Raw genomic sequence first — 13,568 nt, forward strand, 5'->3', positions numbered from 1 at the left:
CTCCCCATAGGGATGAGAGCCTGGGACATGGTGTCTATATTGCACAGAAGACACGGCAGGTGGTTCTCAATTTCTATGGTGATGGACAGTTTATACTCTTAAAAAAAATACTGATTTTCTTATTTTATTTGGCAGCGTCAGGTCTTTATTTGCCACACGGAGTCGTCATCGAGGTGCGAGGGCTCAGTAGTTATAGCACCCGGGCTTAGTTGCCTCACAGCATATTCCCCAAACAGGGATCGAACCCGCGTCCTCTGCACTGGAAGGCAGATTCTTAACCACTGGACCACCAGGAGTGTCCCGACAAGTTTATATTTTAAGGTTGTCCACCCAAAACCCATTTCTCTTCTTCCATCCTAACAGAGTGCAGATTTGCGGAGGTCTCCACCCTCCAGGGAGGGCTCCTGGAGCAGTGAATCTGTGTCTTTTGCTCACCTGTCCCTTAGGAAAACTCACCTTCCCTCATAAACATGTTATGCCCAATTCCATCTGGCACTGGAATTCTGAGCACAGAAACAAAAGCAAAATGGTGAGCAGGGTGTGGCGGCTCAGTGTGCTGGGTTCCAACCCCAGCCCCACTACTTCCTAGCTGGGGGCGGTTTAAGTCAGTCACATGACCTCCTGGAGGCTTTGTTCCTACATAAATGGGGACATATATGGTTGGGCTTATAATTCAATGTGATGGTAAGTGAGAAGTGCTTCAAACAGAGCCCTGCAGAGGAAGCCCCTACTGGAAGGACTACAAGCAGGGCACCCTGTCCAAATATCCATTTATCCTGCCACCTGGATGGGGGCTCTGGGTCTCCCTGGTTCCCATCCTTTCCCACCCTGGCCCTTGCCTCAAAGAGTGCCCGTTAGCCTTCAGGGAAGGTCCCTTCCCAGCCCTGTTCTCAGTTAGCTAACTGGCCTGATGTCCACACCCTCCTACACCGGAGTCATCACCCCCCGTTTCCCAAGAGCCCTTGCTCTTCAGGCCTCTGTCCTGTGAGTCCCTCTGCTTGAACCAGCGCTGCCTCACACAGCCGTGTAGGCTGCCCACTGCGCACAGATTCCTGGCTGCCAGTGGGAAGCTGGGAGCTGAGATTCAGCCCCTGTTCCGTTTGACAAGCTGAGAGCCCTGATGTTGGGGTGCCTTCCTTTTTCTCATTCATACCTCTGAGGGTAGCAGTTGCTCCAGTAAACTGTCCTTCCCCTCCTCTGGCCGGAAAACTTCTACTCATCCTTTACTCCCAGCTTTCACGTCACCTCCTCTGGGAAGCCCACCTGAACTCTTCCAAATGGAATTCCAATGCCCTGTCCCGTGCTTCTGTAATTCTCTGCCACTCCCTTGACACAGTGACAGTTGATCCTCTGACTGAAATGTTGTCTTTTTCGTCTCCCACTGGGCTGTGGGCTCTAGGCACCCTGCAGGGCTGTAGAATCAACAAATGACTCAGCCAGGAATGGGAGCGGGGAACAATTTATTCTCACAGCTGAGCAAATGGTGAGGCCCACAGCCTCGATAGCAGCAGAGGCAGCCCCCTCCCAGCCACAGCCCTCTCTTCCTGGTCCCGCAGCTGCAGGCGGGCCGGGTCAGGAGCCAGGGGGACAGCCAGGGTGACAGGCCTCCCGCCTCGGGAGCCGGCTGGCCACAGAGCAGCAGTGGGCAGCAGTAGCAGCAGCAGGGTATGGAGGGGGGCGGGGGCTGTTAGTTGGGCTGGCGGACTCCCACCCTTCCAGGGATGGTGCTTGGTGGCGGGGTGGGGGGTGCCTAGACTGTGAGCTGAGTAGGGGGGCATCAGAAGCGGCTCAGTCGGCCATGAAGATGCGGCTGGAGATGTCATCCAGGAGCCAGTCGATGCCAGGCAGCAGGTTCTCCCCGGTGACGGCGCTGCAGCCCTGGATGCACCAGTGGTGGCTACGGATGGAGTCCAGCTCCAGGGCCTGGGAGGGCGGGAGGTGATGGTGGGCCCTGGGGACCACAGGCCCTGCCCACCCTCAGCCCCTTCCCTCCCCTGGCCCAGGGGAAATCCAAGCCCCCATCAAGGGCCTGCTTTGGGAAGCCTCCCCTGGCCCCTGGTGAAGATCTGCTGGCCTCCCAGGGCACCCGGGCTCTCTGTCACCACCATGCCAGCACTACCCCTTATAATAAGATTGCAACAAGGGCCCCTGACATTGTGCTATGGGCCCTACAAATGTCCTCTTATCCATTCGCCCCATGGTCCCCTAAGCCAGGGATTGTGTTTGCTATTTTACTGAGGAGAAAACCTCAGAGAGGTTAAGCAGCCTGCCTAAAGTCACACAGCTAATCAGTGGCAGAACCTAGATTCTAACCCCACTCTTTCTCATTCTGGTATTCAAGCTTCAGAGTCAGATGAAGATGTAACCTGCGGTCACATAGGCCTGTGTTTAAATCCTGGCTTGTCTGCTTCCTGGCTGTGTGACCCTGGGGGACTTACCTAACCTCTCTAAGCCTCCTTCACTATCTGTAGAATGATGATAATGGTTCCTACCTCAGGAGGTTGCTGTGAGAACTGAGTAAGTTAATCCATGCAAAAAGCCTAGCACAGAAAAAGCGCCCACTGCCTGTTGGTTACTGTTATCCCCGGGATAATCTACTTGCAGATCTGCTGTCCCCCAGGCTGTGGAGCACAACTCCGTCTTCTATCACTGAATCTCCAGTACCCTGAATACACACAGCAGGGGCTAATAAATGCTTTCTAAATAAATGAACAAAGAATCACATGCCCCTTTTCCTCTGTGAGCTTGTGCCAAGGCCTGGACTCACCTCGCGGATGGCGTTAGAGGACAGTGCTCCGGGCAGGTCTTGCTTGTTGGCAAAGATGAGGAGGGTCGCTCCGGCCAGGCGCTAGAGAAGAGAAACAGAGAGTAAGGGGAGGCGGGGTGGAGGCTCAGAGGGCAGCCCAGCCCCTGCGCTAATCACCCAGAGCAGCTGGGGTCAGAGAGCAGTCTGGAAGATTAGAGCAAGGTCCCATGGTGGTTGCAAAGACACCATTAGTGTGGGCAGTGTGAACACAGCCTTCCTGTCCAGCCATTATGGGCTGGAGGGAGCTGTGGGCTGGCCTGAGACCCTGCTTCCAGCACAGTCACACCCAGGGGGCACCTCTCTCCTCTGTGCATCAGATTCCTCTTCTATAAATGGGAGGGGATGATGGACAAGGGGAGGGGGTGATGGACAAAGGGGAGGGGTTATGGACAAGGGGAGGGGGTGATGGACAAGGGGAGGGGGTGATGGACAAGATGATCCTCAAGCCTCTGCTTCTAGATTGCTGTGACCTGATGACCTGACATCAAAAAGAACGCGACTATCCCAGGGGCTGTGGGGGCTGAGGGCAATGAGCTTCCCCTCCTCCAAGTTCACACAGTCCCCTAACTGTCCCATTACCCTGACAGACCTTCCTCTCTGCCTGTGATTCCAGTTACTTCCCTCTGTGTGTTTGTGACCGGGAGTCCCTCCATGTGGATGGCGGCTCTACCCCTTAACAAGGGCCTTGAGGTGCCAGGCCAGGGCTGAACATTCAACAGCCAGGATCTCACTGGACCTGCTTGACTGCTGTTTAGGCCTATTGTCCCTAAATAATTATTAACAACTCCCTCTTTAACTCTCAAAAGTGTCCTGAATTTCAGCTAAATGCAGTGGAGTAACCTGGATTAAACCCTGGAACAGAGAAAGGACATTAATGGAAAAACTGGTGCAATCCAAACAAAACCTGTAGTTCGGTTAACAGTAACTTGTTAATTTCTTATTAAATAGTTTTAACAAGTGTTTGGCAGTTCTGTAAGATGTTCATATTAAGGGAAACCAGGTGAAAGATACATGGGTAACTTTTCACTATCTTTGCAACTTTTCTATAAATCTAAAATTTTATTTAAAGAAGAGCATTTTGGCTCAGACAGTACATTTTAAGATCACCGTAATTATTAATATAATGCCCATCTGAGAGATGCAGTGGCGATTCAGAGAAACTAAGTGCCTTGCCTAAGGTCACAAAGCAAACAGTCCAACTCCTGAACCAGGCTCCACTGCCTGCCAAAGCTTCACACACCAGCCTCAAGTCATCCTCCCCAAAGCCTGACTCAAGGTGCAGAAACTGAAGCTCAGGGTGGTGAAGCAGTGGCACTGCAGGGATGTGGACCCACATCAGACCACATGGATCCGTGTTCTGCTCATGGCACTGTCAGCCTCCCTGGGGCGGGTGTACTGGTTGTCTCTGCCTCCCCAAGGGTGCTGGACACGTGGTGAGGGCTGGGTGAGGGAACAGACCCCAACTGAGTGTCCCCCTGGGATCATGGACCCCACAGGGAATCGGCTGAGGATAGTGTTCACACACCCACACAGGTGCATGAAACACCAGGACCAAGGCACTGGGGGAGCCCCCTGCCTACCTCCTCCACCAGCAGGTTTTGGAGCTCCCGCTGGCAGTCCTGCATGCGCTGGCGGTCGGCGCTGTCCACCACCCAGATGAGGCCATCGGTGCTCTCAAAGTAGTTCCGCCAGTAGGACCGCAGGGACTTCTGGCCGCCCACATCCCAAATGTTCAGCTTGAATCTGGACAGGGCAGTGGGGGCTGCAGGGTCAGTCCGGCCCTCGCCCACCCTCCCTGCCCTGTGCTGGGCAGGCCCGCCCTCGGGGACCCCGCTCACCCTCGGTGCTCCAAGGTCTTGATGTTGAAGCCCAGTGTGGGGGAGATGGTGTCAATGTCTTCGCCGTTGAACTTCTTGAGGATGGTCGTCTTGCCGGCATTGTCCAGGCCCCTGGGGGTGCGCCAGGTTAAGGAGAAGTCCCCAGGCTCTGCGGGCTGGTGACACCATCCCAGGGCCCCTCTCTGACCACATATCAAAGTATGTTGAGTACCTGCCTGACCTACACGATAAATGTGAAAATGTATCATCTTCTGACCAGATGCTCATAATTCATCCCACAACATATACTGTTGGCCAGGCTACCCTGGTTGCTCAGTGGTAAAGATTCCACCTGCCAATGCCGGAAACTCGAGTTCGATCCCGGGTCTGGGAAGATTCCACATGCCAAGAAGCAACTAAGCCCGTGCACGACCACTGAGCCTGTGCTCTAGACCAGGAGCCGCAACTCCTAAAACTCGTAGAAGCAGGCCCTAGAGCCCCTGCTTCACAAGAGAAGCCGCCACCAGGAGAAGCCTGCACACCACAGCTAGAGAGTAGCCCCCCACTCACCACAACTAGAGAAAAGCCTGTGCGGCAACGAAGACCCAGCACAGCCAAATACAAAAAATAAAAATGTACTGTTGGCCAAAAAGTCCCTTCGGTTTCGCCACAGATGTTACAGAAAAACCTGATGAACTTATTGGCCAACCCCATGCTTAAGGCCTACACTGCTCCAGAATACCTCTGGCACTGGGGGTGCCCTGGAATCACGGTCCCTGCCCTGTGCGGCTTCCACTCCAGTGTGAGACGGCTGGACTGAGGCCCAGACTGCAAGGAGCCGGCTTTTTGAAGGACTAGGGAAAGAAGAGCATTCCACGGAGCAAGTATTTGGAGGCAGCCACCCTTGCCCTTTTGTTTCTGGAATATTCCAAACCCTTTGCTGCTGAGTGTGCAAACAAATGGGTTAAGTTCACCAGCTGGAGAAAACCACCCTCCTTTTTCCTTCTAACACCCAAGGGGGCTTACAGCTGGGACTGGGGGGATGGGGGTGAGAGGATCTCTCCCGAGACCCGGCTTTAGTCCCTGATCACTGGTGGCTGATTGCTCTCCTCATCGCCCCCCACCCCAGCTCCATCGTCCTGCTTCCTTCTCCACTGGATCATTTTCATCAGCTGATGAGTGGATGTCTCTCCCACCAAGAAGAAGCGAACAACACCCTCTCTTGACCCCTCTCCCCCTGACGTTTTCCTTTATTTCGTTCCCTTTATAGCAAATCTCAGAACTGTTGTCCATACTCACCCTTTCCAGTTTCTGTCTTCCTGCTCCTCTGTGAACCCATAAGACCTCTGCTCCCACTGCTTCCCCGAGACTGCTCTGGCCAAGGTCAGTCCTTAGAGACGCCTTGCTCTCCACTGACTGGGTAGTCCTCAGCCCTCTTCCTCCTGCTCCTGGCCAGCCCCCTCCTCCACTCCAGGACACGGGCTTGCCTGGCTCTCCTGACTTCCCTGGTCACCCTTCCTCATCGCCCTGACCTTTTGATCTGAGCTCGGCCCTAGGTTCTCTTCCCTGTCCACACATACTCTCTCAGTGGTCTCATCCAGAATTATGGCTTCAAATACCATCTTTATGCTGATGACTCCGAAATTCGTACGTCCCACCCGGCTGCTCCCCTGGACATTGGTCTCTATATCCAGCTGCCGGGGTGACATTTCTAGGATGTCTCAGCAGCATCCTACAGGACCAGTCTGAGCTCTCATCTTCCCCCTGAACGTGTTCCCCACCCGCTTCTATAATACCTGTCAGCAAGTGGCTCCTCACTCATCCTATCGCTAGGACCCACGCTTGACACCATTCTTCTCCTAACGCTCACGGCCAATCCAGCAGCAACTGCTGCTGGTCTTACTATCAAGATTTAAATCAACGTCTGTCACTGCTTCCACCCTGATCCAAGCTACCATCCTACCTTACCTGTGTTACTGCAGTGGCCTAACTAGTCTCAGCTCTCACTTCCTGTCTGCACTTCTCATTAAAGCAAACATCCCCTACTGTATAGTACGGGGAACTACTCAGTATTCTGTAATAACCTACACGGGAAAAGAACCTCAAAAACAATCAGTTCAGTCGCTCAGTTGTGTCTGACTCTTTGTGACCTCATGGACTGCAGCACACCAAGCTTCCCTGTCCATCACCAACTCCTGGAGCTTACTCAAACTCATGTCCATCCAGTCAGTGATGCCATCCAACCATCTCAAAAAACGGATGGAAAAAGAATGTGTGTAAATATATACATAACCAAAACACTCTGCTATACACCTGAAACTAACACAATATTGTAAATTAACAATGTGCATGTGTGTGCTTAGTCACGTCTGACTCTTTGCAACTCTATGAACTGTAGCCCGCCAGGTTTCTCTGTCCGTAGGATTTCCCAGGCAAGGATACTGGGAGGGGTTGCCATTTCCTGTCCAGGGGATCTTCCCACGTAGGGACTGAACACCCGTCCATTTCGTCTCCTGCATTAGCAGATTCTTTACCACTTGCACTACCTGGGAAGCCCGAAAATCAACTGCAAAATAAAAATAAAAATTAAAATTAAAATATTTAAATTTAATGCAAAATAAAATTAAATTAAAATGCAAAAAATTTTTTAATTGAAAAAAAATAACAAAAATATGGGACTTCCCTGGTGGTCTAGCGGTTAAGACTTCACCTTCCAATTCAGGGGCTGTGGGTTCAATCCCTGGTCAGGGAGCTATGATCCCACAGGACTCAGAGCCAAAAAACAAACAATATAAAACAGAAGAAATACTGTAACACATTCAATAAAGACTTTAAAAATGGTCCTCATTAAAAAAAAAATCCACAAAAATAAACAAACAGAGGAAAAGTTCAGAACTAAAGGTCCCACCTGAAATACCTCTTCCATCTGACCTAGCCTTCCACTGTTCTCACTCCCTCAGCTCACACTTCCCTCCCTGACAGTCCTTTGAACACACCAGTCGGCTTCCTCCTCGGAGACCTTTACACTTGCTGTTCCCTTTGCTTAAACATTTTCCCCCCAGATCTCTACATAATTCATCCCTCACCTGTCTAGATTCAACTGTCACTTTCTCAGTATGGTCTTCTTTGACCACCGTATTTGTGCAGGATTAACTTTGTTAACATTTTCTTCCCTCAGTATCACACAAAATGTCCGAAGGTAGGATTTTTGTTTTGTTTTGCTGTTTTCCCTAGCCGCCCAGGACAGAACTTAGCACGTAACAGTGAAGTGAAGTCGCTCAGTCGTGTCCGACTCTTTGCGACCCCATGGACTGTAGCCTATCAGGCTCCTCCGTCCATGGGATTTTCCAGGCAAGAGTGCTGGAGTGGATTGCCATTTCCTTCGCCAGGGGATCTTCCCAACCCAGGAATCGAACCCAGGTCTCCCGCATTGCAGGCAGACGCTTAGCTCAATAAATGTTTATTGGATGAATGAATTCTCTGTGCCTGTCTCACAGTTCTTAAAAACAGACATGATGTAAATATTACTAAGTTATTTGTGCACATAAATGTCTCCTCTCTGCTGGGGGTGAGGCCGGCCCAGCTCTTGGATCTCAGCTTGCCCCCCACCCCGCCCCAGCCTGGCACGGAGCGGGAGAACGGATGTGCACGCCTGCGAGCGAGACTCAGAAAGTCGGCAAGGCCCTCGGGTCTACAAGCCGTCAACCGCGGGGACCCCGACTGGCCGTGAGACAGCAAAGAGATGGACAGTCGGACCCACGCGAACCTAGCGACCGCAGACGGCGCCCCTGCTCCTCCGCCCTCTACCGGGAGAGTAGGGCGGGGCCCGCACGCCCCCGAGAGGCCGACCCTGAGGGCGGGGCCGAGGCCTGGCACCCTCCAACTAGGGGAGGAGGCGCCCAGGTCGGGGGAGGACGGCGGCCCCACGCTCGGGCCGACGGGTGGTAGCGTTCGAGTCACCAGCCCCGCCTTCCCTTATATCGGGACACCTGGTCCGGCCGCCGCGCCGTAACGCCCACACCTTGGAAACGAGGCCCCCCCGACCGCGTCGAGCCGGTGGTACGGCCTCCTCCCGGCTCCCCCCCGCCAAAAGCGATGGTAGGGCCCACGAGCGTGACGCACAATGGGCAGTTGGTACAGGCCGGCCGGCCGTACAGGCAGCGCCCGGTAGGGGGCGCCTGACACTGCCCGGTGGGCGGGCTCCCCACCGCACCCCCGCTACCCTCGCGGCTCCGGCTCCGGCGTCAGGAAGGATACAGCATGAGCAGTCGCAGCTCCCGCTCTTTCTGCTTCATCTTCTTCAGTATGGTCAGAAGCCCCATGTCCCGGTAGCCCCCTCCCGGCCGCCGTTTCTTCGTATCCCGGGACCCCTTTCCCTGCTCCTATTGGCTGTCACGCCCACGGACAGCACAGCCTATTGGCTGGCTCCTCGATTGGTCCCGCCCTCGCTCCCACGTGACCGCGAAGGCGCCGGGAGGTGCTGGGATGCACAATCCTTCTAGCCTGCCGGGGGCGGGGAGGTGTGGGGGGGTGGGCGCTTCTGGGTGGCCGTTCGCGTTAACTCTTCGCATCCCCAGTTCCTGGGTGACCAGAGCACCGCCCTTCTGGGACCCCCAAGCCCGACTGGAACGGAAACCTGAAGTTCCGGTGCTGTGTCTTAGCTGAAGAGGGAGTCGGAGTTCTGGAGTCAGAACCGAGAGCCCCAAGGCCGTTGACGTCACCCTGGGGCTACCGTAGGGCTTTGTTCCGCGGAAACAGGATCCAGATCCTGCTGTCTTGGGCCTTGAAAGGCGTCATCCTAAATCTGCCCGTGTTAGGGCTTCCCCTCATTCCCTGGCTTCCGAAATCAATCGTAGAGGGTAGGCTGGGGATTCTTCATCCAGGGTGGAAATGCCCCTGAGGAAATGTGTAGGGCTGTCAGTGAGTTGTTCCAATTTCAAGGCAGAGCCCCTGTCGTCTAGAGGTCATTGGACAGACTTGCACAAAGAATTGTTCCGCCCAAGATGCCCATTGTCTCTCTGTTGAGAAGCACCATTTTTCATTTTGCCAATAAGAAAATTGACGCTCACATGTGCTTAGCATAACTGACATGTAGTAGGTGCTCAATAAATATTTGTAGTTTAATGAATGACTTTGTCCAAGAGTTTGGTTCTTTACGTTAGTGCTTAAGTCCAGAATAAGTGAGGAAGCCGAGGCCAGGGACTCCGCAGATTGTAAACTCGGATGAGCTTGGGATTTTACTGGCAGTCCAGTGGTTAAGACTCCCTGCTTCCACTGCAGGGGGCAGGGGTTCTATTCCTGGTCGGGCAACTAAGATCCAGCATGCCACTCAGTGTCCCACTCCAAGAAGAAGAAAGGTGAGCCTTGGACTTCCCTAGCCATCTAGTGGTTAAGACTTCTTTCTTCCATTGCAGGGGGTGCGGGTTCAATCCCTAATGGGGGAACTAAGATCCTTCCTGCTGTGCCAGGAGGCCAGAAAATTAAAATAAAAAATGAAGGGTGAGCCTTAGTGTCTTTGTTTTGAGCCCTTCGCAAGGGAACTATGGGGTGAATGTGAGTAGGCAGTAGAAGAAGCTGTGTCTAATGATTGGGAAAGACCAGTGCAGCACTAGCTGAAAAGAATGACTGATTGCTGTGACATTTATAAAGCATCCACATTTCCTACTTTATCTTCCCTGCAACCCTAAGAGATTATTTCCTTTTTGTAGATGTGATAGTGGAGTCCCCAGAGTTTAAGGAACTTGGGCAGCAATTTAAACTATGTCTGGTGGGCAGTACAGAGTGTTGTTTTTCTGGGTTCCTCCGTGGTGGTTGTCTACAGAGGGAGAGGTCTGGGGTGAACTGGAACTTCCCATCTTGCAGAAGAAGGTTGTAGAGAGATGAAAGCTGGACAGAAAGGGGTGCCTGGTGGGGCCCCTCAGCACCACTTGCTCTCCACCAAGCGCCCCCAAGGGAAAAAAGTGACAGTAAATTTTCTTCAGAGGCTTTGAAATACAGCTAAGATCACAGTGTTTCCATCCTGCCTCGCTGAGTCCACACTACAGAAATTCTAGCACCAGCACATGAACATTTATGACAAGGAAGTTCACTTTGGCATGGTTTGGAACAGTAAGAAATTGGAAAAAAATCTAAGAGTCTTCAGTGGACATCAGTTACCTAAGTTGGGGTAATCCTGTGTGGTGGTTTCTATTAAACTTTTGAGAAAGGTGTAGTATTGGGTTGGCCAACAAGTTTGTTCAGGTTTTTTCATAAGATGTTACAAAAACCCGAATGACCATTTTGGCCAACCCAATACCTGCATGGAAAGATGTGCATGCCATATTAAGTGAAAAAAATGAATTTCAGGCCCATTTTAATTTTTAAAATGACAATAACCCCTAAACAATGTTTTCGAACTATGTAGCCCATTTCGAACTAAGTAGCCCATTAAGTAGATTGTAGAGTTACTTTAGTGTCACAAATAAATTGGACCATATGAAATTGCCCATATTTGACAGTTTGGACCACACAGATACCAGTTTCATATAGCTCGGCCAGGTAGCATTGGCAAAAATTAAATAGAATGAACAAAACAGAAAACATTTGGGATTTCCCTGGTGGTCCAGTGGCTAAGTCTCCTTGCTCCCAATGCAGGGGGCCCAGGTTTGATCCTTGGTCAGAGATCCCACATGCTGCAATAAAAAATTGAAGATCCCATGTGCTGCAACCAAGACCTGGCACAGCCAAATAAATAAAAAAGAAAACAAAACATTGCTGCCTGTGCCCTTGAAGAGAAGGTACGTGGTATTTGTTAGCATGTTTGTTTCTGATATTTATATCAGATTCTGATTTATATCAGAATATATGTACTCACAAGCTCATAGTCACAGAAGTTTGAAAATTGCTGCAACTCAACTGTTAACGCTGGAGCAAGTTTGAGGGAAACTTAATTATTACTGTAAGCACTTCTGGGTGGTTTTACTTCACTGCTACTGTTCTTGCTGTTATTAAGGCAGTGAGTTGTGCCCGACTCTTTGTGACCCCGTGGACTACAGCACACCAGACTCCTCTGTCCCACTGTCTCCCAGAGTTTGCTCAGATTCATGTCCACTCAGTCGGTGATGCTATCTAACCATCATCCTCTTCCACCCCCTTCTCCTTTTGCCTTCAAACTTTCCCAGCATCGGGGTCTTTTCCAAAGAGTCAGTTCTTTGCATCAGGTGGCCAAAGGATTGGAGTGTCAGCTTCAGCAACAATCCTTCCAATGAATATTCAGGACTGATTTCCTTTAGGATTGACTGGTTTGATCTCCTTGCAGTCCAAGGGACTCTCAAGAGTCTTCTCCACACCACAGTTCAAAAGCATCATTTCTTCAGTGCAACTCTCACATCCAGACACGACTACTAGAAAAACCATAGCTTTGACTATACAGACCTTTGCCAGCAAAATGATGTATCTGCTTTTTAGTATGAAATCCTTGTATAAATGTCAGGCTTTAGAGCCCTGTCCTGTCCAAGCTGTTGTTGTAGCTCCCCTGGGGCTAGAGTAGAATTTCAATGGACACCTGTTTGAAAAAAACATCATAGCTTAATGAAACATTAGGAGACCAGGGGGTAACTGTGTTGAACTTTTGAATCATAATTGCTAGTAGCTAGAAGTCAGGGGTTGGGGAGTGGGGGTGGAGGGGCTTTTAAAAACCTGTTAGGGGCCTGCGTGCATGCTAAATCACTTCAGTCATGTCCAGCTCTCTGTGACCCCATGGACTGTAGCCTGCTAGGCTCCTTTGTCCATGGGATTCTCCAGGCAAGAATACTGGGGTGGGTTGCCATGACCTCCTCCAGGGAATCTTCCTGACACAGGGATCAAACACAGGGATCAAACCCACATGTCTGCTGTCTCCTGTGTTGGCAGATAGGCTCTTCAGCACTAGCACCACCTGGAAAGCCCAGTTAGGAGCCTAGTGAAAAGTATTTTCATTTGCTTCACGGAAAGGAGGAAAGGTTGCTCTTGAGGAACTGAATCTTTGGGGAATACCTTTGAAAGACAACTGGGAAAGAAGATCTCTAGAGCTGTAGTTATATATAACTGTGAATATATATATCTTTTGAATATATACATATTCACAGGAAAGACTCATGAGCTTAAAATACCCAAATCCTGACAGCTCTGAAACTGGCTTTTGAAGGGAGAGTTTCTTGGAACTAAGTAAGTGAATTTTAATTTGAGGGTAGAGTTCTAGATGCCTTCTAAAAGGGAATATTTACCCAATATCTGAGGAGGAAAATTTGGCCTTATGGTTTTAATTTTAAGACATGTAAACTTTTTTTCTACACCCCATGGCATTCGGGATCTTAGTTCCCCAACCAGGAATCAAACCTGTGTCCCCTACACTGGGAGCACGAAGTCTTAACACCAGACTGCCAGGGAAGTCCCAGAGGTGGATCCAGATAGTCCACTTACTGCATCACCTTTATAATCATAAAGGAAACTTTGTTATCATGGAACAACAACAATAATAATAATCATAAAAGCTAAGGGAAAAGACTCTACTTAAGTATAACTGTTGATCATTAAGCATTAGCACTGAGTATTACTGTTGTTGTTGAAGACAGACACTGAGACACCAGGACACTAAGTCGTGTCTGACTCTGCGACCCCATGGACCGTAGCCTGCCAGGCTCCTATGTCCATAGAATCTCTCAGGCAAGAATACTGGAGTGGGTTGCCATTTTCTTCTCCAGGGGATCTTCCTGACTCAAGGATCAAAGCCGAATCTGCTGCGTGGGCAGGCGGATTCTTTTTTTTTAATTTTATTTATTTATTCCTGCGCTGGGTTTTTGCTGCTTTTGCCCAGGCTTCTCACTGCGGTGGCTTCTCTTGTTCCAGAGCACAGGCTGTAGGCACTTGGGCTTCAGAAGTGGCGGCACACGGACTCAGTAGATGTGGTGCACAGGTTTAGTTGCTCT

The 13,568-nt window shown here is 50.9% G+C and overlaps 1 protein-coding gene across 7 annotated transcripts; it reads right to left on the reverse strand.

Annotated features, from left to right (window-relative positions):
- Positions 1 to 1,443: 1,443 nt before the first annotated feature.
- ARL2 (ARF like GTPase 2) lies at positions 1,444 to 9,365 on the reverse strand. Of its 7 annotated transcripts, none has more exons than XM_086384958.1 (6): positions 9,260 to 9,365; positions 7,066 to 7,189; positions 4,645 to 4,755; positions 4,387 to 4,549; positions 2,768 to 2,848; positions 1,444 to 1,923 (listed from the first exon to the last, which is right to left on the reverse strand). In XM_086384958.1, the coding sequence occupies exons 2-6, from the start codon at positions 7,140 to 7,142 to the stop codon at positions 1,789 to 1,791; spliced, it is 567 nt and encodes a 188-aa protein (XP_086241084.1). In that variant the 5' UTR covers positions 7,143 to 7,189; positions 9,260 to 9,365; the 3' UTR covers positions 1,444 to 1,788. The 7 variants fall into 7 exon arrangements, with proteins under 7 accessions (XP_086241084.1, XP_086241079.1, XP_086241080.1 ...); XM_086384953.1 differs by lacking the exon at positions 9,260 to 9,365 and adding an exon at positions 8,846 to 8,991; XM_086384954.1 differs by lacking the exon at positions 9,260 to 9,365 and adding an exon at positions 8,746 to 8,991.
- Positions 9,366 to 13,568: the final 4,203 nt, after the last annotated feature.

The sequence above is a fragment of the Bos grunniens genome, chromosome 29 (genome assembly GCF_055505025.1).
Source record: "Bos grunniens cultivar Pamir isolate PY7600 chromosome 29, Bosgru_T2T1.0, whole genome shotgun sequence".
Lineage (NCBI taxonomy): Eukaryota > Metazoa > Chordata > Mammalia > Artiodactyla > Bovidae > Bos > Bos grunniens.

Coding starts and splice junctions, on each gene's coding strand:
- ARL2 (XM_086384958.1), bottom strand. CDS start 7,142: ATGCAGGAGACGAAATGGACGGGTGTTCAGTCCCTACGTGGGAAGATC. Junction 4,756..7,065: donor GGAAATGGCAACCCCTCCCA/GTATCCTTGCCT, acceptor GCGCACCCCCAG/GGGCCTGGACAATGCCGGCA. Junction 4,550..4,644: donor AAGACCTTGGAGCACCGAGG/GTGAGCGGGGTC, acceptor TGCCCTGTCCAG/ATTCAAGCTGAACATTTGGG.